Below are 27632 nucleotides of genomic sequence, written 5' to 3'. Positions count from 1 at the left end.
AGATAAATGCATGGCTGAATGGACCATGAACATATACTCAGTGGCCACTTTATTAGGTACAGGCCTGACCTACTGAGTTCCTCCACCATTTTGTGAGAGTTGCTTTGGCTTTCCAGCATCTGCAGACTTCCTTGATTTTACATTTTTCCTAATATCACTCAACAACATTTGAACTACTAGTTGTGCATGAAAGAGGAACTTTAGCTTCAGAATAAACCCAGCACGGGCCATGAATAAAGATCTTTTTTTAAACGTTCTGGACAACTTGTATAATACATCTCTGTTCAGGGTGTAACAGACATTGACGAGGCCGTTTCTTTTAGAATGTTTAAACTCTGTCACCACCTGGTTTGGCATCACATAATAAATCTGAACTAGAGTTTCAAGTAAGCTACTCAAGAATTTGGATCCATCAATACTATGCAAGAGTATAAGATTATCAGTTCAAAAGTTACTGCTAAGGTATCTGAGGCTGCAATAACGACTGGGTGGGAATACATCATCCCTTGGTATCAATTGTCCCATCTGATCTCATTTGTTCCAGTTCAAGCAACTTCGGTTCCTTGGTCAACACAGTTTTGTTATGAACGTTAACAAGGCCCAAGAACAATTAATAGAAGTTGTTTACCTGTGAATTATGAAACTCTGTTCCTTCCCTATGGTCAGGTAAACCTTGTCACTGCATACTTGCAGATAACAAGAATCTATACATTTTAACATCAGATTTAAAGAATTCTCAAGCAGTTCATCATTGTAATCAAGTCACTTTGCACATTGTGCATATGCTCAGTGGCCACTTCATTACCTACCTCCTGTAGCTAATAAAGTGGCCACTGAGTGTGTGTTCATGGCCTTCTGCTGCTGTAACCCATCCACTTCCAGGGTCGATGTGTTGTGCATTCAGAGATGCTCTTCTGCACACCACTGTTGTAACGTGTGGTTACTTGAGTTACTGTCACCTTCCAGTCCGCTTGAACCAGTCTAGCCATTCTCCTCTGACCTCTCTCATTAACAAGGTGTTTTCGCCCACAAAACCGCCACTCACTGGATGTTTTCTTGTTTATCGCACAATGCTCTGTAAACTTTAGACACTGTTGTGACTGGAAAAAATCTCAGGAGATCAGCAATTCCTGAGATACTCAAATCACCCCATCTGGCATCAACAATCATTCCATGGTCAAAGTCACTTAGATTGCATTTCTTCCCAATTCTGCGAATACATGGCTCCTTCGTAGAGATAGTTAAGTGCACCAAGTTCTTGGTGTTCATATCATGAATGATCTCATCTGGTCCCTTAATATCACCTCCCTGAACAAGGAGGCACAGCTTTCCCTCATTTTCCCAAGGAGATTGAAGCAAGCAAGGCTCCCCACTCCCATTATAACTAAATTTTACAGCAGCACTGTTGAGAGCATCCGGAGAGGTTGCATCTCCATCTGGTATGGAAGCAGTCGAGTATGGGACTGAAGTCCCTACAAAGGGCTGTAAGATAGACTGAGAGGATCATAGGGGTCTCCCTACAACCCATTGGGGACATTTATCAGGAGCGCTGTGTACGCAGGGCCCTTAGTATTATCAAGGATCCCACCCATCCAAACAGTATCCTCTTTGACTTTCTACCATCAGGCAGGAGACCCCGATGCACAAAGACAAGAACAGTCAGAATGGGAAACAGTTTCTTCCCTCAGGCCATTGAGCTTCTGAATTCCCTGTCATATGGTGGTCAAAGTGTCACCGGATAATCTGTTCTGTACCTGACAAAATTTATGCACTTTGTTTATTTATGTGTAACTCATTTGTGGATTTTATCCTCACTTTCCCAAGTTATTGTGTGTTATGTGTACTACTGTGCGTTACATAACCCTGGTCCAGACAAACATCTGTCTCATTTAACCGTATACATGCACATAGTTAAATGACAATAAACTTGACTTGACATTTCTTCCCCATTCTGATGTTTGGTTTGAACAACTGAAACTCTTGTCCACGTCTGAATGTTTTTTACGCATTGAGTTGCTGCCGCTGATTGGCTGACTGGTATTTGCATCAACGAGCACATGTACAGCTGTACCTAATAAAGTGGCCACTGAGTGTGCATTCAGAGATCTACATTAAATGTAATCTTACATGCATATTTATTTTCAGAGTGTATGCTTTGATTTGTGTATTAATTACATAATTTTAACTGCATAATTATATATTCATAGAATAATTATATACTTGTTCAATTTTATTTCATATACAAGGAGTGTTACAAAACCCGACTGCATGAAAATAAATGCAAACATTGTGACCGTCAGCAGAATGAATCAAGCAAGGCAAGTACAACAACCTATCTGAAATAAAGGTGAAAATACTGGAAACACTCAGCAGGTCAGGCAGCGTCCGAGGAGAGAGAAACCGAGCCGAGGCTTCAATGCTGACTCCTCGTCAGAACTGGATTTTACCATTGCTGATGGACGTGCTCCCAGCCGGATGCACAGCGTACACAACCACCTCCCAGATGGTGAGGGGTGTGGGTCACACTCAGGGGTTAATGTATGGAACATTGCACAGAGAGTGTAAACATGGCTTAGGGAAATTAGTACTATCAGTATTGCAACCGTCTGTTTTAATTTCCTATGTTGTAATAGCTAATGCAAATAGATTTTATTGCACAGCATTCTGTGTATTCAAGAATACTGCGACAAAGTTCCTCCTCCTGCTCTGCTGGACCTGGGATTTCTCCTGCACCAGCCTCTTTGGCTACTGTGAATTTCCCTCATATCTCCGACGCTGGGCTATTATACAGTTTCATTCCAGCCTGCAGAAGATTTCATGCATTATACAAGTCCACTCTATAGTTTATAGAGGGAAAGTTTACATGGACCAAATATCATTCTAATATGTTTGCATCTTAACAATAAGACCACAAGACACGGGAACAGAACTAGGCCATTCAGCCCATCAATTCTGCTCTGACATTCTGTCATGGCTGATTTCTTTTCCCTCAGTCCCATTCCCCTGCCATCTCCCTGTAGCCTTTGACACCCTGAGGAATTGCTTTAGCCAGAGGGTGGTGAATCTGTGGAATTCACTGCCACAGACAGCTGTGGAAGCCAAGTCATTGGGTACATTTAAAGTGAATGGGTTCTTGATTAGTCAGGGCATGAAGGGATACAGGGAGAAGGCAGGAGACTGGGGTTGAGAGGAAAATGGATCAGCAGAATTGATGGGCCAGATAGCCTAATTCTGCTCCTATATGCTATGATATTCTGGTATAGCGCAGAACACACCTGTGGAAGTGTCCAGAAACTTAAATTGATGTACATTCTTGGCCCCGTTATTAGGTACACTTGTACACCTGCTCATTAATGCAAATATCATATGGCAGCAACTCAATGTATAAAAGCATGCAGACCTGGTCAAGAGGTTCAGTTGGTGTTCAGACCAGAATGGGGAAGAAATGTGACTTGCAGTAAGTGTCTTTAACCGTGGAATGATTGCTGGTGCCAGATAGGGTGGTTTGAGTATCTCAGAAATTAGTGATCTCCTGGGGTTTTCCACACACAACAGTTCCTAGAGTTTACAGAGAATGTGGCAAGGAATAAAAAATCTCCAGTGAGTGGTAGTTCAGTGGATGAAAACGACTTGTTAATGAGAGAGGTCAGAGGAGAATGGCCAGACTGGTTCAAGCCAACAGGAAGGTGACAGTAACTCATATAACCACGTGTTATAACAGTGGTGTGCTGAAGAACATCTCTGAATACACGACATATTGAACCTTGAGGTGAGGGGCTGCAGCAGCAGGGATAATTTGATTAGGTTATTTAGTAATCTAATAACTTGGCTAATGAGTGTAAGTGCAGGTTGGCTAACACATGGGGTAACACTCATACAAAGTCTCCCTTAGAACATCCCTTCTTCTGCGCCATTACCCAGTTTTATTGCCTGGAAATTAACTGCAGCATTCAGTTCACCAGAAAACTGCTGCCAAGCTTTAATCTGTGGTTTGATTTAATCCACCCTGCACCCCACCGGTATCTCATTTGTCGAGGCCGCTCATTCTGAAGGTCACCTCTGCTTTATGCGGCCTCAGACCCTCACAACCACCGTTAATTATTCAACGCTACACCTCCGTGCCGGCTCCCACCTCCACGGCCTCCTCCTTTCTCAAGGTCGAACCTGCCCCCATCTGCCCGTATCCACCACTACCCGTCTCACAGCTCCGTGGCCTATTGAGCTCACTGGCCGTTGCTGCCAGTGTGGTCATCCTTCGCTCCCTCACAGCCGTACAGTGCCTACAGTGCCACGGGAAACAGCCTGCCCATGAAAATACATGGCCATTCCAGTCGCCTCTGTTCGACCTGAATACGCCTCTCACAAACCCCTCAAAGTAGATCTGATACAGCTAGAACAATAAAGAACAGGAACACTCCTTCCAACCACCTTGTCCGTGCTGAACACGATGCAAAGTTAAATTATATCCGTTCCGCCTGCACGTGATCCCAAGTTACGTCCCTATCTAATATCATCATCGTGATCATGGTCATGGGTGCTCATGGTCTTTCCATCACCATGATTGTTCCTGGCAATTTTTTCTACAGAAGTGGTTTGCCATTGCCTTCTTCTGGGCAGTGTCTTTACAAGACGGGTGACCCCAGCCATTATCAATACTCTTCAGAGACTGCCTGCCCATTGTCAGTGGTCACCTAACCAGGACTTGTGATCTGCACCAGCTGCTCATATGACCATCCACCACTTGCCCTCATGCTCCCATGGTTTCACGTGACCCTGATCGGGGGGGGGGGGGGCGGGGTGCGCTAAGGTCTGGGTGTAGGCTGGCAGGGGAAAGGAGCACCTTACATCTTCCTTGATAGAGATGTATTTCCACCCTGCTACCCACATCCCTACCTAACAGCCTCCTTAATGCTACTATCACAGAGTCATGATAATACAACACAAAGGCCATTCAGCCCATCTGTTCCATGCTGGCCTGGCTTTTTACCCAGTCCCATCTACCTACACCCACATATAGCCCTCCACACCCCATCCATTTAGACAGATAGACAGATACTTTATTGATCCCAAAGGAAATTACAGTGTCACCTATTAGAACTTCCTTTATACGTTACTATTGAACCTGCATCTTCCACTTCTGCTGGCAGCTCGTTCCACACTCACATCACCGTCTGAGTGAAGATAATCCCCCTCAGATTCCCCTTAAATATTTTACCTTTCACCCTTAACCCATGACCTGTTTCTGGTCTCATCCAACCTGGGGGGAAATAACATATCCACTTCCACCACTACCCCGGCATCCCGTTACAGGAATCTACCATTCTGTGTGTTTAAAAAAAAACTTGCACTGCACATCGCCTCTCACCCTAAATTCATGCGAGATAATGTTTAATGTTTCAACTCTGGGAAAAAGATTCTGACTGTTTACCTCATCCTCCAAGAGGACGACAAGCTTGTCATGGGCTTGGAGGCTAGCGTGCCTCATTGTCCTGGGGAGCTATGTTGGCTGGAGTCAAGGCTTTATATTTTGGCTCTTGGTAGGGTCACCCATGCCACATAGGTCAAAGGGTAAGAGTGGTCCACCGGTTCTCCAGGTTCGGGGGTTCAGCTCAGGGCTAACAATCTTCACTACTAAAATAAAACAGTTACGGAAGCAGCAATGAAGAACCCTTCCACACCTGAGTGTGACGGTATTCCTGAGTCTCCACCCGGGACTTGCATGGCTGACAGTAGAGAAAACTGAGAGGAAGCTACTGACACGATGAACACTGCCAGAGATGAAGGATCTTCACTGCTGCCCTGAACGCCAGTGTTGTAACAGTCAGTAAGTAGGGAGGTAAATTCCACCTCATCTATGACTCGAGTGCCTCGACTGTTGCTTTAACGACCAGTATCGCCTACTTCCACCTCTGAAAGGTTCCTGATGCGTTAGCATCATCCATGGGCACTCAAGTTGTCACTGTTCTCACCCTTTTGTCTGAACATACAAAGCAAGTTCACTCCCATCCAATATAGAGGTACCCCTACTCTAACTCACCCATCATCCATATAGTGACTGCAAATTCAATCTCTCAAGCTTACTGGTTAAACCCAAGGGCAGAAAAAAAACAGGAATAGGCCCCTCGGAATTCCCCTACCATTCAATCTGGTTCTTTTTAATACTATGGATTCCAGTTAATTGGGACGCATTGGGACCAGTACATTTTGGCCCAATTAACCGACTGTCCCAAGTAGCCAAAGTTTCATGGAAATAAAAAAAAGACAAACTACCATTTGAGTAACAAATGATGTATTCAGATGAAACACAGAACAAAGTAGAACACTACTCCAGGGGAATTCATTCTGTGTATCTGTATGCTGCCATGTTCTTTTGATTGACTGTAAATGAACAATTTCAGCACAGACACCTAGAGCAGATAATGGACTGCCTTCATAAAATGTTTTTGATGATTTCATCCTTCAAATCTTCATTTTCATTGTAACCTTCAAGATGTTTGTCAATACCTTCAGATTTTTTGTAGTTCCTAACTTGTTGAAGTAGTGAAATCATTTCACTTTCACCGTTTCTGGCACCTCCAAGTCCAAATGCTCGAAACCACAGTCAACAGAACGGTTCCAAATTGCCTTACTGCTCATTTCTCACCATCTATTAGTGACAAAAGTCACTGCTTTTGAACACAAACACATGCACAGATTTATTTAAAAACTGTTCACTCTAAGCACGGTGTAGTGTCTAACGACCACACAAGTGCACGCGACTGACGCTAGTTAGAAGCTGTTTGGCAACAGTTTCCTGTCCCAGTTAAGCAGCAGAGTGTCCCAAATAAACAAAGGGGCTCCCGGGTACTTTCTCGATTAGTTTTTGTTCTTTAAGAGTTGTCGCAAATGTTACATGCTCAAGGAGATCTGGGTTTTTTTTTGTGAGAATGATGTAATGGTCTTTTGGAGGTCACCTGATGTGATTTTCCCGCCGGTGAGGTCACGTGATGACATGTGCACCATGACTATATAAGGGTCGACCCAGATGACGCAGTAGGTTTCTAGTTTGTAGATTTCCAGGTAGAATGTACTGTATCTCCGTTTCTGTTGCGTGTTTGTTTTTGTGACGCAGTTTCATTTTTAAAACGGTTTTGCATTCTATTGCAAGTTACCATATTATTGGACTGGAAATTTTTGCTAGATGTGTTGATTTACCCAATTCCAGCAGTAAAAGGGAGAGTGAAGACTTTATCAAAGTACAGGACCAAAGGATCGAGAGGAGCTGGCATCGTTTGGCAGTTTAACAAAGGATCGACCTTACTGAGTCTTCGTTGGCGGAGTAGCAACCTGCATCGAGGATAACTCTTGCCAAAAAGAGAAAGCAGTTCATGCAACGGTTTGCGCTCTCTCTCTAAAAGAATTTAAGGTCAGTTGTTTTAAACTGTTTATTTACCTCCACGTGGATTCTGTGGACAGAACCAGCAGGAAAGTCGCATCTGTGAAGAAATCCTTCTCAAGAGAAGTCTCTCCCAATTGAACGTATAGATCTGTTGGACTTTCGAATTTATCGCTTTAAGAACTATATCTGACTTTATCTCTTTAAGAACTGTTTTAGCATTTAACGCTTTAAGAACCAGTGCCGAGTGTTGATTTGTTGAACGGCTGCATTATCGGTTAACTTCGGGTTAAAGTTTTCGTCTGTTTTTTTTTACCTTATCGTTTATCCATGTTTAATAAATGTTTGGTTGTTTTTATATAACCTGTCTCGATTGATATTCATTGTTGCCGTTTACGTAACACAAATGAGAAGCGGCTGCCCCGATTAACCGATACCCCAATTAACCAGTATCCACCGCACAGATTCTTTGAACCTTTCGCACATTATATAAGGCTGCTGCCACAAAGTAACAAATTTCACAACATCTTTCAACGTAATAAAGCTGATTCTGACGTGATCTGACCCATTCACTATCTCATATTTCATGCCAAATCTCCGACCCCACAATTCTCTTTTAGAAATGCATCTACCTCCTCTAAATACCCTAATGATCCAGCCTCTCCTCCAGGGCACCAAGCTAGCACCATCCTTCATTTCTACATCTTGGGAATACCAAGCACAAAATTCTCCATTCATTTGGCAGGCATGATCCCAAACTAGTGGCCATTCCCAAATCCCATCATTCCCATATAACCATATATCACTTACAGCATGGAAACAGGCCAACTCGGCCCTTCTAGTCCCTGCCGAACTCTTACTCTCACCTAGTCCCACCGACCTGCACTCAGCCCATAACCCTCCATTCCTTTCCTGTCCATATATCTATCCAATTTAACTTTAAATGACAACATCGAACCTGACTCAACCACTTCTGCTGGAAGCTCGTTCCACACAGCTACCATTCTCTGAGTAATCCCCCATTTCCTCAGTCATTCGCTCTTTTGAATGAAGCCCTAGTGGGGTGGACTTTCATTGATTCTGTTATAGTTACTATTTTATAGAATTATTGAGATACCAACAAGAAAATAAATCTCAAGGTTGTATATGGTGACATATACTGTAAGTACTGTGATAATACATTTACATTTGACATTTTTTGAAACCCATTTTCTTTGGATAGGCACTGTACAACTCTCCGAGACAATGCCAAGTTCCTCAGTTTCAGACTATAAACATTACAATTTATTTTTTCCAGGCAGCAGCTGTTGATACCAACCCTGCTGCTCTCCATTTCACCTCTTGCTCCATCTGGCTAGAGGGTAATTACAAAGAAGCGCTCTCCTGCCCTCCATTTATACTCACCTCATCAGTGATCTGATCAGCGCATCGCTGCATCTCCTCCAGCTCTGACCTCATGTCCACGTTTCCATCCATGGTCCTCCTGGCGGTTGACTGCGATGGCGCAGCGCGTCACGTTGAAGGACTTGTGGCCACACGGGGGCTGTAAAGCAGAGGATGGCAGGATTTAGCGCAGGTACTGTACAAGATGATGACAATGATGACTGTACAACATACCTCGGATTATGAACAGCTGACTTCCCGGACATCCCCACAAATACATGAGCTCCCATAATGTCATCAAATTCAAAAGTCTAACACATTAATTCCCACGACCAGAGTTGGTAAAGTGGTCTTCCACAGGTCCAGGCAGTGGCCGTTTGAGGGTTTGCCCGAGGTGATAGTGTTATGTACTGTAGAGTCATAGAGCACTACAACACAGAAACAGGTCATTCAGCCCATCTACTCCATAGCGTCCTGGTCCCATCTACCTGCACCTGTACCATAGCTCTCCATAACAACACACACACACAAAATACTGGAGGAAATCAGCAGGTCAGGCAGCATCTATGGAGATGAATAAATAGGCCACTTTTCAGGCCGAGGCCCTTCACCAGGACTGGAAAGGAAGGGGGAAGGCACCATATAAGATGGTGGGGGGTGGGGAGGGAAGGAAGCTAGATAGAAGGTGATAGCTGAAGCCAGGTGGGTGGGAAAGGCTGGAGAGAAAGGAATTTGATAACTCTACAAATCCTTGTCATCTATTTCCCCAGCCAAACTTGTTAAATATTGGAGATGTTGTGGGCGCTGGAACCATGGCGACGCTAGCTGGCATCTCCCAGCACCTCCTCAGATGGTATTGGTTGTTGATGCAAACAACGCATTTCACTGTATTTTTGACTTTTCAATGTACATGTGACAAAAATAAAGCAAAACTCAATCATCCACTTCCTGATTTTTTTTTGGGGGGGGGAATCCTGATGGTTTGGCATGTGGCTCACAAGGTCCCTTAAACCAGGGGTTCCCAAACCTTTATTTATGCCATGGACTCCTACCATTAACCAAGGGATGCTTGGACCCCAGATTGTGAACTCAACACATGCTCACTTTAAAAATCACTGGGGTCCCTTTCCCTCTATTCTCAATCCAAACTAAACGATTCCACCTAAAACTCCCATTATCCATTCACCTCCCCAGACACTGCCCGACCGGCTGAGATCCTCCAGCAGGTTGTATTTCACTCCAGACTCCAGCATCTGCAGTCTCGTATCTTCAAACTCAGGCTCACTAGAAAATGCATTATATCGCCATATAATATCTGGTTCCTTAAGGCTTTTATAGCTGGGGGTGTTAGTGGGAAATATCTCCAGCCTCCTATTAAATGCTCCCATTGGCATGTAGCCTCAGACAATCAAGTCTAGCTCTTGGTGTTCACGTGTGGTCAGCTACTAAGCATGGCCAAAATGATTCCACTGGCAGAAGGGACAAAGGCAGGTAACTGGAGCCATAAAGCCAGTCATTTCCGGCAGATGGGGCTCGTCAGCCGTGGTTGACAGCTCATCTAGAAGGGAAACTCTGAACTCGAACTCTGCTGTCTTGGGGCTATACCCACTTGTGGAGATGGCTTCGAGAGTAAGCCTCGAGGTAAAAATCCAGAGCTGGAGTCCCTAAGGCAGTCCTACATTGAGTTCAACGCTGACTGGTAACAAACTGTATCGGTCTCTGCCATTCCTTTGCTACTTCAGCTACTTAGTGGGGGGAGCCTGTTACATGGGCAACAGCTTGCTCTCCACATCGTACTGCCCAGGCTTGCGTATGGCAGCTAGGACGTGACCCAGACCAATGGAAGTCTCAACAATATCTAAAAATCTGTATTAAAAGTATGTTTCTGCATCGACAGGAGTAACATCCAAGACTTCCAGAAAATCAGACAACACCCCAGATGCCGTCTCTCCAGGTCCCCACATAATTGGAGCGAGACACAGTATGTCTAATCTTGTACACAAATCCTCTTGGAATAAAAGCCACACACCGTTTGCCTGTTCATCTGAGCTTTGCATGGTAACTGTCAGTGATTTCAGCACGAAGGACCCACAACCTTATTAATATCAAAACCTTTCAATCTCTCAGCTTTGAAGAAAAATGACTCTGCCTTTCTTATTTTCGCTATTGAAGTGGATGAGTTCACAATCAGAATAAAAAATCAGGTTTAATAATACCGGCATATGTCGTGAAATTTGTTAACTTTAGGGAATGGCGGCGTAAGGAAAAGGTCTCTCAAAAAAGAAGGTAAACTGCCCCAAAATCGAAATTAGACAAATACTTAATATTGTATAACTATATTAATAAAAGGGGCAAGGATGATGTCTAAGAACAAGAATAAAAAGTCCGCTCCGAAGGCTGATAAACATAAAGAGACGCAGCAAGGCGACGGGCCTAGCTCCCCCACGGCAAGCCAGGACGGAGAGAATGAGGGGGAATCGGTGACTCTGTCTTTGATTCTCAGAAAGATTCGCGAGTTCCAACAAGATAACAGCAAACAGCTGGAAGATATTAAAGAAGAAATAGTAAAAACAAACTCGCGGATAGATGAAGCCGAAGCGAGGATTGTTGGAATTGAAGAGAAGCTACAAAACGCCGAGGAAGTGAAAGCAGAAATGCTGAAGCTACAAGACCAGCTCCAGTGGAAACTAATAGATCAAGAAGGCCGCTCGAGAAGGGAAAATGTGAGGATTTACGGAGTTCCCGAAGGAACTGAAGGTAAACCCGGATTGATGATTCCCTTCGTGGAGAAGCTGCTGAGAGAGAACCTTGATATACCGGCCGCAAAAGACCTACAGATTGAAAGGGCTCACCGCGCGTTGGCACCACAGCCTCCGGCAGGCGCCCAGCCCAGATCGATTCTGGTCAGATTTCTCAGTTACAGAACAAAGGAAGAGGTGCTTAAAAGAGCATGGCAAAAGAAAGGTTTCATGTGGAACAACTGTAAAATCAGTTTAGACCACGACTACGCACCGGGGATCCTTGCCAGACGGAAGCAATATACGGAAACACGGAGAGTCCCAAAGGAAAACAACATCAGATTCCAGACCCTGTATCCAGCTCGGCTGAGAGTCTTTTACGACGAAGGGACAAAAACTTACGCTATGGTGGAGGAGGCAACGTCGGACCTGGCGGACCGGGGACTATCTATTAAAGTTATCACCCAACCGGAGTCGCTACTGGAGAGGATTCGGCAGAAGTCGTGGCAGTTAGTGGGGCGAGGACGTTCCACACGAACCAGAGTGTCAACCTACAAGGAAAAGCTGCAAATACTCAGACGCGAATGTACAGAGAATACAGATTAATTAAGAGAAATGACTGAAAAGAGTAAATCGGACTTAAAGGTAAAATGAAAGCTGGTAATTGAAAATAAACTAGACGGAATAACTTGAATGATAGCAATATGGTGGAGACATAAATAGGAGAAAATTCTCTATGATTATTCAAACTGCTGAGGGCCCTCTAACACAGGGTGAAGATAGAGGTTATCCCTCTGAACTGAGGCGGGTCGGTGCTCAGGCCTCACTGTGGGAAGTCGGGAAAAATTTTCAAATGTTATACGTTCAAAAATGTCTAGGCTGTGGTTATATGTCTTGGTTTACTGTTGAGAAGGGATTGCTTACTGTTTGGTTAGAAAAGGAGAGTGTTTTTTTCTACTAGAGAAAAATGCAAACTGAATTGGTAAAAATAATTTCCTATAATGTTAATGGGGTTTTGAATCCAATTAAAAGAAATAAGATTATGTCTAAATTGAAAAAAGAGAGGGCACAAATACCTTTCCTCCAGGAAACACATATGAGCCAATCTGAACATAGAAAATTAAAAAGAATGGGCTTTAAGCATGTATTTTATTCATCATATAAATTGAGTCACAAAAGAGGGGTAGCTACTTTAATATCAAGTGCTCCTAATTATGAACATATTTCAGAGACTAAAGACAAAGATGGAGGATTTGTAAAAATCACAGGAAGAATAGAAGGTACAGAAATAACATTGCTGAATGTTTATGCTCCTCCAGGTTGTGAATGGTCATTCTATAGACACATTTTTGACCTAACGATCAGTTCTCAAGAGGTAGTAATCTGTGGAGGGGATTTTAATATTAGATTAAATCCTGCATTAGATTCTTCAAGAATAGTTACTCAGAATAAACCTCTGACTCGGAAAATGAATTTATTGATGGAGGAGTTGGGAATTATAGATGTGTGGAGGGAATTACACCCCACTAGTAAAGATTATACACATTATTCTTTCCCTCATTCAGCCTATTCAAGGATAGACTATTTCTTTATCTTTAATACAGATAGACTCAGGATAAAAAACTGTAATATTGCAACAATTGATCTGTCGGATCATAGCCCAGTCTCTATGTCTCTAATCCTGGAAGGGAAAATGAGGAAAACACTATGGAGGTTAAATTCACATATACTCAAAAACCTGAAAGTAATGGAGAGATTAAGGGGAGAAATCAAAGAATACCTAGATCTTAATGACACGGGAGAAACATCACCAGTGACCTTATGGGATACATTGAAAGCTGTACTGAGAGGGAAAATTATTTCCATTACCACTCACATGAAAAAAATCAATGCACAAAAATTAGCAGACCTTCAAGGAAAATTAAAACAACTTCAAGTTGTAGATAGCAACAAAAGTAATTCTAATTTAAAACAGGAAATTAGGAAATTGCAAGGTGAAATTGATGATATTTATACATTGGAAACTCAAAGAAATTTTCTTTACCTGAGACAAAAGAATTATGAAGTAGGAGGTAAATCAGCTAGATTATTAGCATATAAATTACAAAAACAACAAGCAGACAATACAATACATAAAATAAAGAATCCAAAGACAAAGTTTGTGGAGAGTACAATAGGGAAAATTCAGGAGAGTTTTGAAACATATTATCGAGAGCTGTACTCTCAACCCCGGGCCTCCAATGAGCCCTATATAAACACTTTATTGAATTCTTTAGATCTACCCAAGCTTACAGATTTACAAAATTAATGCCTATTAGAACCAGTAACTGTCAAAGAACTGAATGTGGCCATCTCTAGATTAAAGGCTGGAAAGTCTCCAGGTTCTGATGGGTTTACCTCAGAGTGGTACAAGTCCCTGAAGTCACAGTTAGCCCCATTACTACTTAACACCTTTAATTGGATCTTGCAGAGAGGAGAAACTTCCTGGAGAGAAGCGATTATTTCAGTTATTCCTAAAGAGGGTAAAGATAAACCAGAACGTGGTAATTATCGGCCAATTAGCGTTCTTAATTTAGATTACAAATTATTTACATCTATATTAGCGCGCAGATTGGAAAAGCTTTTACCTGGCCTAATCCATTTAGACCAGACTGGATTTATTCAACAAAGACAAACACAGGACAACATAAGGAGAACTCTACACATACTAGAACAGGTTATTAAGAACGGGACAGAGACAATGGTAGTAGGATTAGACGCTGAGAAAGCTTTTGATTCAGTTAGTTGGGCATTCCTATACAGAGTGTTAGGAAGATGTGGCTTTCAAGAAAAGTTTATTAAAGTAATTCAGACTCTATATGACAGCCCTACAGCCCGAATTAAGATAAATGGGGACCTCTCTGACTCCTTCATCTTAGAGAGAGGCACTAGACAGGGATGCCCAATTTCTCCTCTCCTTTCTGCGCTATATATTGAACCGCTTGCCCAACTAATGAGACAGAGCGAAATTGTAAAAGGTATCAAGGTGGCAGGGATTGAACAGAAAGTGGCGTTATTCGCATAGTCTGTCTGAGTGAACCAGAAAAATCATTTATAGGATTGTTTACACTGTTGGATGACTTTGGGAAAATATCAGGTTATAAAATAAATGTAAAGAAAACACAGGTTATGTCCCTAAATTATACACCATCCAAAAAACTGCAGGATAAATATGATCTTAAGTGGGAAACGAAATCATTAAAATATTTAGGAATAACCCTGCCGAAGGATCTTTCAACGCTGTCACAGGTAAATTATCGGCCATTAATCTCAGAGATAAAAGCAGATATGCATAGATGGAATCTTATCCCCTTTTTAAGTTTAAATTCAAGGACAAATACCATAAAAATGAATATTCTCCCTCGGTTACTCTATCTTTTCCGGACTTTACCTGTGGAGGTGGATGATAGTCAATTCAGGGAATGGGACAAATGGATTTCCCGTTTTATCTGGCAAGGAAAGAAACCTAGAATTCGATATAACACCTTACAGTTAGGAAAGGAAGGAGGAGGTATGGTACTTCCTTGTCTGAGAAATTATTTTTATGCTTCACAGATAACCCCTCTGTTATATTGGTGCAATAGGGAATATAAGGCTAGATGGAAGGAAATAGAATTTGGATTGGTTGACAGTTTTCCTCTACAGGCCTCAATAGCTGACAAAGGATTGATGGCCCAGTTGGAAAAATTTAAAAACAGCTGGATAAATCTTACATTACATTATGGCAGAAGGTGGTTAATTCATGTGGAATCAATAACATGTTAAAACTCTTCAGATGGTGTGCATATGATACCGAATTCCTTCCCAACAGAGGAGATAAAAGATTTGAACTATGGATAAAGAAAGGTCTTACAACGTACCTCTCATTTATACATAAAAGAGTATTACAAAGTTTCCAAATCGTGCAGGACAAACATGGCCTAGAACACAATGACTTTTTTAGGTACCTTCAAGTACGACACTATGTTAACCAGAGTTGTAGATATACAGACCAATCAACAGTAGAATTAGAATTTTTCAAGATTCTGAATTCGGCTTACAGTTCAATACCAAGTAAATCAGTTTCTCGATTATATAATGCACTCTCCCATGCTAAAAATGTAAACACATTGCATATTAAAGAGAAGTGGGAGAAAGAAGCGGGGTTGGTACTTTCAGAGGAGGCCTGGGGGAAAATATGCAGCTTTCAGTGGTCTCCGACTAACTCTTTGACTTGGAGAGAACATTGTTGGAAAAATATTATAAGATACTTCAAGACCCCATATCAGAAAAAATATAAAGATACAAACGTGAGGTGTTGGAGAAGGTGTGGCTCCAAGGAGGCAAATAATTTCCATATTTTCTGGGATTGCCCTAAATTAAGTTTATATTGGGAAGGTATTCATAGAACATTAGTTAAGGTACTTAAGACCCAGATACCTCTGAACTTTGAGACACTCTATTTGGGGCATGTATTGTTTCTTGAACAGAAGGAAGATATAAAGCTGCTGCAGGCCCTCTTAGCGGCAAGTAAGAAATCAATCACTAGAAAGTGGCTAAATCCAATATCACCTACATTAGAAGATTGGCACAAAATTATCTTGGAATTATTTAAAATGGAAAAGATGACTTACTCCTTGAGAATTCAAAAAGAAAAATTTTATCAAATTTGGAATAAATGGATTGAATATATAACCCCAAAGCGAGCAGACTTTAGATGACTCTTCTAATGATTTATACTGCTCTTCTCATCAACACAGTAATATTGCTAACGTAAGCACCCTTGGTCCAAATGTTTACTGTTTTTGTTTTTTTTGGGAAAATGGAGAATTAACACAAGTAAAGGAAAAGATTTGGGGAAGGGATAAAAAATGATAAAATTAAGTAAATAAGTACATAGGGATTGGATAATTATGTTTGGGGGTAGGAGCAAACATGAACAAGTTAGGATATAAGCACCTACAATCGTAGTTACATAGGCTTACAGACAACATTTTGGACCAGAAGAGATGATCCAGAAGAGATATATGGAAATCATTATTAATCCGCTATTATTACTATTTTTCTTAACAACTAATATCATTACTTAGCCTAGTAGAGTAGAATTTCAACTGCACATAATTATCTATTTAAGTGCCTAATTTCTTTTTATTTCATCTTAATGTGTACTTAGGAATGTATAAATAATTATAGTTTTATACATATATTAAAAAAATGGAAAAGGTTACACTTGTGAAAAAAGTTCATGATACTTGTGAATTCCTTATCCAAATAAAAATAAAAAATTTATTAAAAAAAAGAAATTTGTTAACTTTGCAGCAGTAGTACAACACAATACATAATAATAGGAAAAAACTGTGGCTCGTTTTTTATATATATATATATATATTTAAATAAGTAGTGAGGTAATGTTCATGGGTTCAATGTCCATTTTGGAATCGGATGGCAGAGGGGAAGAAGCTGTTCCTGAATCGCTGAGTGTGTGCCTTCAGGCTTCTGTACCTCCTTCCCAATGGTAACAGTGAGAAAAGGGCATGTCCTGGGTGCTGGAGGTCCTTAATAATGGACGCTACCTTTCTGACCCACACTCACTTTGTAGGTTAGTACCCAAGATGGAGCCGACTAAATCTACAACCCTCTGCAGCTTCTTTTGGTCCCGTGCGGTAGCCCCCCCCACCACCATACCAGACAGTGATGCAGCCTGTCAGAATGCTCTCAACGGTACATCTATAGAAGGTTTGAGTGTATTTGTTGACATACAAAATCTCTTCAAACTCCAAACGAAGAATAGTCGGCACATCGGCAGAAATTTGCGGCTGCTTTTGATGACGTACCAAACCTTCTCAAACTTGTAATGAAACATAGACACTGTCTTGCCTTCTTTATAGCTGCATGAACATTTTGGGTCCCGGTACGGTCCTCGGAGATTTGACACCTAGAAACTTGAAGTTGCTCACTCTCTGCTTTTGATGCCTTTAAGGTAACTGCTGTGTGTTCTCCCTTTCCGAAGTCCACAATCAGCTCTTTGGTCTTAACTGACATTAAGTGCAAGATTGTTGCTACAACACCACTTTATTGGCTTTATATCTTGCTCCTGTATGCCCTCTCATCACCATCTGACATTGTTTTTCTCCTGCCATGTTCTTACCAATCATTCAGCTTGTCCCTGTCCCCCACAAGCCCTTCCAAGTCCTCCTCACGGCCTATACTGCCAGCCAGCGCCCTGATTAAAACCTTGATTCCTTCTTTCATTACGTGCCATGTTGTATGACATGAGCGATCATGGTCTTTCCATGACCATGTTTGTTCTTGGCAAATTTTTCTACAGAAGTGGTTTGCCATTGACTTCTTCTGGGCAGTGTCTTACAAGATGGGTGACCCCAGCCATTACCAATACTCTTCAGAGATGGTCTGCCTGGCGTCAGTGGTCGCATAACCAGGACTTGCAACATGCACCAGCTGCTCGTACGACCATCCACCACCTGCTCCCATGACTTCACATGATCCCGAACAGGGGTTGGGATGGGGTGAGGGGTAAGCAGGGGCTATACCTTGCCTAAGGGTGACCTCTAAGAGTGGCTAATAGCTAGTCAGAGGGGTGGAAGCATTTAAAGAACAATTGCTGTCCATAGACGACCTTGTCGCCCCATTCCCAGATTTGGGGATGGATTCACTGGCTGTACATCCCGCAGAGATCAATGCTAACTCATGATTATTGTTTTTTTAATTTAGAGATAGAGCATGCTAACAGGGCCTTGTGGTCCAATGAGCCCACGCTGCCCAGTTCCAGCCACATGACCAATTAACCTACTAATCCACACATTTTTGGAATGTGGGAGGAAACTGGAGCACCCAGAGGCAACCAGGGAGAATGTAACATTTCCTTAAAAGGGAGCAGCAGGAATTGAACCCAGGATGCTGGTACTGTTATAGCATTACACCACCATGCTGTTGACATACATATGCTGAGAGATTTATTGTTTTGTGGTAGCACAGTGCAAGACATAAAAATGGATTTCTATAAGTTACAATAAATAAACAAATAGTACAAAAGGAGGAATTGTGTGGAAGTGTTCAATGTCCATTCAGAAATTGGCTGGCAGAGGTGAAGAAGCTGTTCCTGAATTGTTGAGTGTGTGTCTTCAGGCTTCTGTACCTCCTCCCTGATGGTAGCAACGAGAAGAGGGCATGACCTGGGTGATGGGGATGATGGATGCTACCTTTCTGAGCCATCTCTTCTTGAAGGTGTTCTGGATGCTGGGGAGGTCAGTGCCCATGATGGAGCTGACTGAGTTTACAACCCTCTGTAGCTTATTTCGATCCTGCGTAGTGACACATCCCACCACACCACTACCTTACCAGACGGTGACGCAGCCAGTTAGAATGCTCTCCACGGTACATCTGTAGAAATTTATAAGCGTCTTTGGTGGCATACCAAATCTCCCCAAACTCCTAATGAAATACGGCCACCATCGTGCCTTCAGAAAGCACTTTGACAGTTATGTGGATTGGAAGGATTTAGAGCAGGGGCTTGCAACCTTTGTTATGCCCTGGAGCCTTACCATTCACCGAGGGGTTCGCAGACCCCAGGTTGGGAACCCGATTTAGACAAGTGCACAGAAAAAAATTAGCTGACGTAGGCAACTGGGTCAGCATGGATAAGTTAAATGAAGGGCCTGTATGACCGTGGTGGTGGTGTTGGTCTGGATTTCATGGGCATAAACTTCACAGTACCTCTCCTGGTCTGACAAAACTCTAGATGGTGATGTTCCTGTAGGTTTCATCCTCTGACCATGCATAGCCCTCACACTGGCCTGCTCTTCACTCTCCCCAGCAGGTTTACCGGGGGCGGGGGGGGGGGTCCGCCCAGTGCCAGCCTTCAACAACCCCGTAAATGACTCGGAAAGCACAAAGGTCTCGTTATGGTTGTGTCCATTTCAAAGACAGGTCACAATACAAGTGACCACAACGAGAATGCACTAGGGATAAAGATAGTTTCTGAGCAAAGATGTTGCAAGTGAGGAATAATATGGGAAAATGTGGAATTGTTTGTTTTGGCAGCAATTTTTTTTTAAATGGCACGGTATCTAAATGGTGAGAAGTCAGACAGCTCCAAGGTGAAGAGGGAGCTGGGAATTATTCACAGGCACTGCAAATGGTTAGAAAAGCTAACAAAATGATAACATTTCTAGATTTGGACTGATTTACTTGTTAATCACATGTACATTGAAACAAACAGTGACACCACAAACATAGCATGCCCACAATGTTCACAAACACAAGAGATCCGGCAGATGCTGGAAATCCAGAGCAACACACTCAAAATGCTGGAGGAACTCAACAGGTCAGGCAGCATCTGTGGAAAGGATTAAATAGTCGATGTTTCGGGCCGAGACCCTTCGTCAGGACAGAAAAGGAAGGGGGGGTGGAAGAAGCCAGAATAAAGAGGGAGGGGAAGGAGTATCAGCAGGAAAGGGATAGTCAAAGACAGGTGAGGAGGAAGATAGGTGGGTGGGGGGAGGGGAAATGAAGTGAGAAGAAGGGAGGTGATTGGTGGAGAAGGAGGAATCTGACAGGAGAGGAAAATGGACCATGGGAGACAGGGAAGGTGGAGGGGCACCAAGGGGTGGGGGGGGCAATAGACAGGTGAGGTGAACAGAAGGGGTAAGGTGACAGCCAGAATAACATAAAGAGGGAAGGGGAGGGAGAAGATGATTGGAGGCTACCCAATATGAGGTGTTGCTCCTCCAACCTGAGAGTGGCCTCACTGAGGCATCGGAGGAAGCCGTACACCAGCATGTCAGAATGTGAGTGGGGCGTAGAATTAAAATGGGTGGCCGCGGGGAAATCCTCCCCGTGCGGGAGGAGTGGAGGTGTTCGACGATGTGGTTCTCCAATCGACGCCGGATCTCACCAGGGTAGATGAGGCCACACCAGGAACACCAGATACAGTAAATGACCCCGAAAGACTTGCAGGTGAAGTGTTGCCTCACCAGGAAGGGCTGTTTGGGGTCCTAAATGATGGTGAGGGAGAAGGTGAATTGGCAGAAGTGTTAGTAAGATCATTTGATACTGGAGCAGATTTGGGCTATTCAATCCATCGAGTCTGCTCCACCATTCAGTCATGGCTGATTATTCAAATCAACTCCACTCTCACACTTTCTCCCTCCTTAACCCCTTACCAATTCAGAACCAATCAATCCCTGCCTTAAACACACCCAAAAACCTGGGCTCCATTGTCCTCTGTGGCAACAAATTCCACAGACTCACCACTCTGTTGCCTAAAGAAATTCCTCAAGTCACTTTTAAGGGACATCGCTTTATTCTGAGGCTGAGCCCCTGGATCCTGGACTCTTCTACTAATGGAAACATCCTCTCCATGTCCAAAAGACCCAATAAACTTAAGAGACAAAGATATACGGCATAGGAGGAGGTCCTTCAGGCCATCATTCATGCTGACCATCAAGCACGTTGATACTTGCAAGACCAGAAGAAATAAGAGCAGAATTAGGCCATTCAGCCCATCGAGACTGCTCTGCCATTTGATCATGGCCAATTTATTTTGCCTCTCAACCACATTCTCCCCATAACCTTTGACACACTTAATCAAGAACCTATCAACCTCCATTTTAAATGTACCCAATGACTTATCCTGCTATGTTCTGCCCCGGCTGCTCCAGGCTTCAGGGCTATGGACTCAATCTGGTTCTGAACGCTGCTGCTTGCTTTTATTGTTTAAATGATTTGTGTATTTTCCCCTCTCTCTGCGCATTGGGTGTTCATTTTGTTTTTAATTGGGCTCTTTCAGGTTTCTTGTTTTGTGGCTGCCTGTAAGCAGACAAATCTCAAGCTTGTATAATGAATACATACTTTGATAATAAATGTACTTTGAACTTTGACTTGCCACAGATTCACTGTAAATTCCTCTGGCTAAAGAAATTCCTCCTTACCTCAGTTCTGATTCTGGTACTAGAGTCCCCCCCCCCCCCCCCCCCCACTATTCTTCCCAATGTTCATTCTTTCTCGGCCTTTCAATAATCAGTAGGTTTCAATGAGATTTCCATATAACAATTACAGGACGGAAACAGGCTATCTCAGCCCTTCTAGTCCATGCTGAACTCTTACTCTCACCTAGTCCCACTGACCTGCACTCAGCCAATAACCCTCCATTCCTTTCCTGTCCATATATCTGTCCAATTTAACCTTAAACGACAACATTGAACCTGCCTCAACCACTTCTGCTGGAAGCTCGTTCCTCACAGCTACCACTCTCTGAGTAAAGAAATTCCCCCTCATGTTACCCCTAAACTTTTGCCCTTTAACTCTCAACTCATGTCCTCTTCTTTGAATCTCCCCCACTCTCAATGGAAAAAGCCTATCCACGTCAATTCTATCTATCCCCCTCATAATTTTAAATACCTCTATCAAGTCCCCCCTCAACCTTCTACACTCCAAAGAATAAAGACCCAACTTGTTCAATCTTTCTCTGTAACTTAGGCGATGAAACCCAGGTAACATTTTAGTAAATCTCCTCTGTACTCTCTCAATTTTATTGACATCTTTCCTATTTCACCTCCACTCCACCCCATTCTTCTCATGCTTTAACACTTTCATTCCCAGGATGTTTCCTATAAACCTCCTCTGGACTCTGTAATTAATCTAGTTCAATACTCCCCACACTCCCAATGTCCTCTACACTCATCTGCACACTAGTGACCACTTAGGCTATCCATTGCACATCTTTGGGGTGTGGGAGGGAACCAGAGCACCTGGAAAAACCCACCCGGTCACAAGGAGAACCTGCAAACTCCACACAGACAGCACCAAAGGTCAAAACTGAACCCAGGTCATTGGAGTTGTGAGGCAGAAGATCTACCAGTCATGGCACAGGGACGATGGCCTTACTTCATTCAGTAACAGTTCTATGATGCACCTTCACGGCCTGTCCAACACATTCCAGCCACCTGCATGTTAGCGTAAGCATGCACTGCACCCGCCTGTAACGCATGACTACCATTCTGGTCTCAGAGAAAGTTCTAGCCTGATTGGCTTTCCAAAATGCAACTCCTTTCCACCTTGCACATAGACACAAGAGGTTCTGCAGATGCTAGAAATCTCGAGCAACACACGAAATACTGAGGAAGATGCTTGAACTCACTGGAGTTTAGAAGAATGGGGGGGGGGCGTGGAATCTCATTGAAACCTATCAAATATTGAAAGTAAACAACAGGAATTCTGCAGATGCTGGAAATTCAAGCAACATACATCAAAGTTGCTGGTGAACGCAGCAGGCCAAGCAGCATCTATAGGAAGAGGCGCAGTCGACGTTTCAGGCCGAGACCCTTCGTCAGGACTAACTCAATATTGAAAGACCTGGATAGGATGGAAATGGAGTTGATGTTTCCTGTATTGGAAGAGTCTAGGACCAGAGGGCATAGCCTCAGAGTATAAAAGTGTCCCTTTAGAACAGAGAAAAGGAGGAATTTCTTTAGCCAATGGGTGACAAATCTGTAGAATTGATTGCTACAGACAGCTGTGGAGGCCGTCATTGAGTATTTAAAGGTTGATAGGTTCTTGATTAATGAGGCAACAAAGGTATGTGCAGAAAGCATAAGAATATGGTTGAGAGAGAAAAATAAATCCACCATGACGGAATGAAGGAGCAGATTTGATGGGCTGAATGGGCTAATTCTGCTCCTATGTCTTTTGGACTTATTATCTCCCTCTTGAGGAGGAACAAGAAACAGACAACACAAGTGCTCACAAACAAAAGAAAATCTGCAGATGTTGGAAATCCAGGCAACACACACAGAATACTGGAGGAACTCAGCAGGTTAGGCAGCATCTATGGGAAAGAGTATAGTCAACATTTTGGACCGAGACCCTTCATCAGGACTGGAAAAAAAAGATGAGAAGTCGGAGTAAGAAAGTTTGGAGGAGAGGAAGAACCATGAGGTGAGAAGAGTTGGAAGGCAGCAGTGAGAGATGGTTTCACTGAACTCCCATCGAAGGGAAGATTTAAACTTCTTCAGGCCCCACGAGTTACAAATGCCTGCACTGTAGTGTAACATTTAGCATGACCCTTTACAACGCCAGCGGTAAGATCACGGTTCAGTTCCTGCCACTGTCTGAAAGGAGTTTGTACGTTCTCCCTGTGACAAGTGGGTAACCTCCACGTGCCCTGGATTCCTCCCAAATTCCAGACACGTACGGTTAGGGTCGGTAAGTTGTGAGCGTGCTATGTTGATGCAGGAAGCATGGCGACACTTGGGGGCTACCCAGGACATCTCAGACGGTGTCGCTCATTAACGGAAACCAACATATTTCATAGTATGTTTCGCTACACATGTGACAAATACAACTAATCTTTCCATGAATACTCCATACATACAAGCGAGCGTTTCGGAGACCAGTGGGGTGGATGTGGAGCCATTTACCAGCCGCTGCAGTGCTGCAGCCATCTTCTGCCGGATGGGAACGGGGCATTTCCAAGGCCGTCTTCCCCCACCGTCCTTCCTCCCTGAGCTGCAACACTCGGGGATTACAGGGAGCTCCGCAGAGCGGGCAGCCCTGACTAGTCTCACTCACTGAGTCGGTGCGGACGGCTGGCGGCCGCTCTCCCTGCGCCTGTTCACTCTCTCATCAACCTTGCTTCTGTGACCCGCCTCGTCCTCACTCTGTCGTTCAACTCCTACGTTTGAACCACTGTCAGGAACAGAACCCCTGTCGTAAGCGGGGCAGCTGCCTATAATCCAAAGTTCAAACTACATTTATTCTCAAACTACGTATATGTCACCATATACTACCCCGAGATTCATCTTCTTACAGGCATTCTCAGTAGAACAATGAAAGACAATAGAACCAATGAAAAACTACACACAAAGACTGACAAACAACCAACGTGCAAAAGACAAACTGCATATAAAATAAATAGATAGACAGAAATAGATAGATAGAACAACAGATAGATTTCTTTTTAGACTGAGAACATGAGATGTAGAGTCCTTGAAAATGAGTCCATAGGTTGTGGAATCAGTTCAGTGCTGTGGTAAGTGAAGTTGTCCATTCCAGTTCAAGAGCTTGAAGGTTGAAGGATAATAGTTATTACCTTGGTTACCAGGTTCCTGAAGCTGGTGGTGTGGTACCACCTTCCCAATGGCAACAGTGAGGAGAGTATGAGGCCTGGATGGTGGGGGTCCTTCATACTGGATACCTGAGGCAGCGCTCCTTGTCGATATGTTCAATAGTGGGGAGGGTTTTTCCTGTGATGGACTGGACTGCATCCTCTCCTTCCTGTAGGCCTTTTTTTAGACCTAGTACAATTTTGTGTGGGGGGGGGTGAAATAGGTGAGTGACGAGTCGGGTGAGGGGGAGGGGCAGAGAAAATTCCCTGATCTGAACCATTTAGCCGGAAGTTTGATTGTCTTGTCAGAGGGCAATTCATGCAGTTTAAAAAAGACTGGAGCCTCTATGCATCTGACCTCATTCACCATGCCCACAAAGTTCCTGGTGTGCCTAATCAGCCTTGGCCTACCTCAGGCTCTGCCAACCTTAGTGTAATACGCGTTACCCACACCAACTAACTACCTGCTCAGTCAAGGAATATCATTCTAGATACTCCAAGCTGTCAAATCTGTTGTAAGGTTGTTTTGTGACACTCTAGAAAAGTATAATCTCCAGAGCCACGTAGCCAGGAAGAAAAGGTCGAGTCTAAGGTCCCACTGAGGGGATAGCTTTCTATCAGAGGGGTTTTCTCTTTCTTGGACTGAGGGCAAAGGGGATCTGGCATAGCAGAGGTGCAGAGGCCTGGGGTAGATCACATTTGGGGCTATAGTAAACACAAGAGATTCTGCAGATGCTGGAAGTCCAGAGTAACACACACAAAATGCTGGAGGAACTCAGCAGCTCAGGCAGCATCTATGGAGAGGAAGAAACAGTTGACATTTCGGGCTGAGATCCATCTGGATGCTGCCTGACCTGCTGAGTTCCTCCAGGTGTGCGTGTGTGTGTCTGTGTGTCTGCGTGTGTGCGTGTGTGCGTTCGTTCAGTTTCAGTCACCCTGCTATCGGAAAGATGCCATTAGGCTGCAACGTGTGCAGGTGAGATTTACGGGGATGTTATTTGTACTTGAGGGACTGAGTTATGGGGATAGGTTGAGCAGGTTGGGAATGTTTTCACAGGAGTGTCAGAGAATGAGGAATGATTTTACAGAGGTGTATAAAATCAGAAGGCACATTGATAGGGTGAATAGTCTTTATCCTGGGGTTGGAGAATTAAGAACTACCAGAGGGGAGAGAATTACTAGGAAACTGAGGAGCAATTTTACCACCCAGAGGGTGATCAGTATATAGAATGAACTGCTAGAGGAAGTTGTTGAAACAACATTTAAATAACATCTAAACCTTTGACAAACTTCTGTAGATGTGTGATTGACTGGCTGCATCATAGCCTAGTTATGGAAACACCAATACCCTTGAAAGGATGATCCTACAAAAAGGTAGTAGATACAGCCCATCATGGGTAAAGCACTCCCCAGCACTGCGCACACCTACATGAAACATGCTGCAGGAAAGCAGCATCCATCATCAGGGACACCCACCACCCAGGGCATGGTCTCTTCCCATTGCTGCCATCAGGAAGGTGCAGGAGCCTCAGGACTCACACCACCAGATTCAGGAGCAGTTATTACCCCACAACCATCAGGCTCTTGAACTAGAGGGGTCAACTTCAATCAACTTCACTTGCCCCATTATTGAAATGTTTCTGCAACCAAAGGACTCACTTGCAAGGAGTCATCATCTCGTTCTTGATGTCTATTGTTTATTATTACCTTCTTTTTGTACTTGCAGAGTTTGTTGTCTTTTCACACTGGCTGACCGCCTTTTTGGTACAGTCTTTCACTGATTCCATCATCGTAATTATATTTATTGAGCATGCAAGATAAGGCGGCGAGACAGCAACTATACATTAGGAGTTTGAAGAGATTTGGCATGTCAACAAATACACTCAAAAACTTCTATAGTTGTACCATGGAGAGCATTCTGACAGGCTGCATCACTGTCTGGTATGGAGGGGCTACTGCACAGGACTGAAAGAAGCTGCAAAGGGTCAAAAACAAAGGCGGGAGGAGAAGATGGCAGCACGCCACGCATGCGCAGCTCTTCGGTGAAAAATGATATTGTATCTGTTAAATAGGGGCCGTGGACAATTCTGATTTTGATGGAGAATGGACTTGAAAGCACAGAGGAACATCTGGAGAAATTTCTGAAATGCCCGTTCGCTGCTGTCGTTACTGTGCGGTCGTGAATCTTTCGGAGGGTAGGTCTCAAAATCCCCAGCCTTGCCTGCTTTTGGCAACCGAGAAGGAGGTCGAATTGTTCGGACAGAGATGGCGCCCAGTACTCGGTGTCGGAGAGCTGATCAGAGCTCGAAGTTTTTGGATGACCCAGAGTCGGATTGTGGTCGGCATGGCAGGGAGAGTTTTTCTTCCTTCTCCTGTCTGAATGAGATGTGGGACTTTTGAGAAACTTTGAACTTTACTGTGCTCAAGGACTTCTTCATCAAGTTATGGTATTGTGCACTGTTGTAACTATATGTATAATTATGTGGTTTTGTCAGTTTTTTCAGGTTTGTCCTGTGTTTTGTGATATCACACCGGAGGAAATAATGTATCATTTCTTAGTGCATGCATTACTAAATGACAATAGAAGAGGACTGCGTATCTTCATCATCATAAATCAGTCGGCTCCATCTTGGGCACTAGCCTACAAAGTACCTAGAACATCTTCAAGAAGTGGTGTCTCAGAAAGACAGCGTCCATTATTAAAGACCTCCAGCACCCAGGACATGCCCTTTTCTCACTGTTACCATCAGGATGGGGGTACAGAAGTCTGAAGGCACACACTCAGCGATTCAGGAACAGCTTCTTCCCCTCTGCCATCCGATTCCTAAATGGACATTGAACCCATGAACACTACCTCACTTTTTAAATATATATTATTTCTGTTGTTGCATGATTTTAATCTATTCAATATTCATATACTATAATTGATTTACTTATTATTTATTCTTTCTTCTCTATTTTGTATTGTATTTAACTGATGCTGTTAAGTTAACAA

General features: G+C 43.3%; 1 protein-coding gene across 2 annotated transcripts in view; it reads right to left on the bottom strand.

The window, feature by feature from the left end:
- Window positions 1-27632, bottom strand: part of LOC134352595 (synaptosomal-associated protein 25-like) — a 79558-nt gene that overhangs the window by 37140 nt on the left and 14786 nt on the right. For both annotated transcript variants that reach the window (XM_063059872.1, XM_063059871.1), the window contains exon 2: window positions 8780-8918. In XM_063059872.1, the coding sequence (XP_062915942.1) occupies window positions 8780-8851 (72 nt within the window). In that variant the 5' untranslated portion in view covers window positions 8852-8918. The remainder of the gene's footprint in view (window positions 1-8779; window positions 8919-27632) is intronic.

This window comes from Mobula hypostoma, chromosome 10 (assembly GCF_963921235.1).
Source record: "Mobula hypostoma chromosome 10, sMobHyp1.1, whole genome shotgun sequence".
Taxonomy (NCBI): domain Eukaryota; kingdom Metazoa; phylum Chordata; class Chondrichthyes; order Myliobatiformes; family Myliobatidae; genus Mobula; species Mobula hypostoma.
Note: the sequence above shows the minus strand (reverse complement) of the source record. Positions and strands in the feature narration are given on the sequence as shown.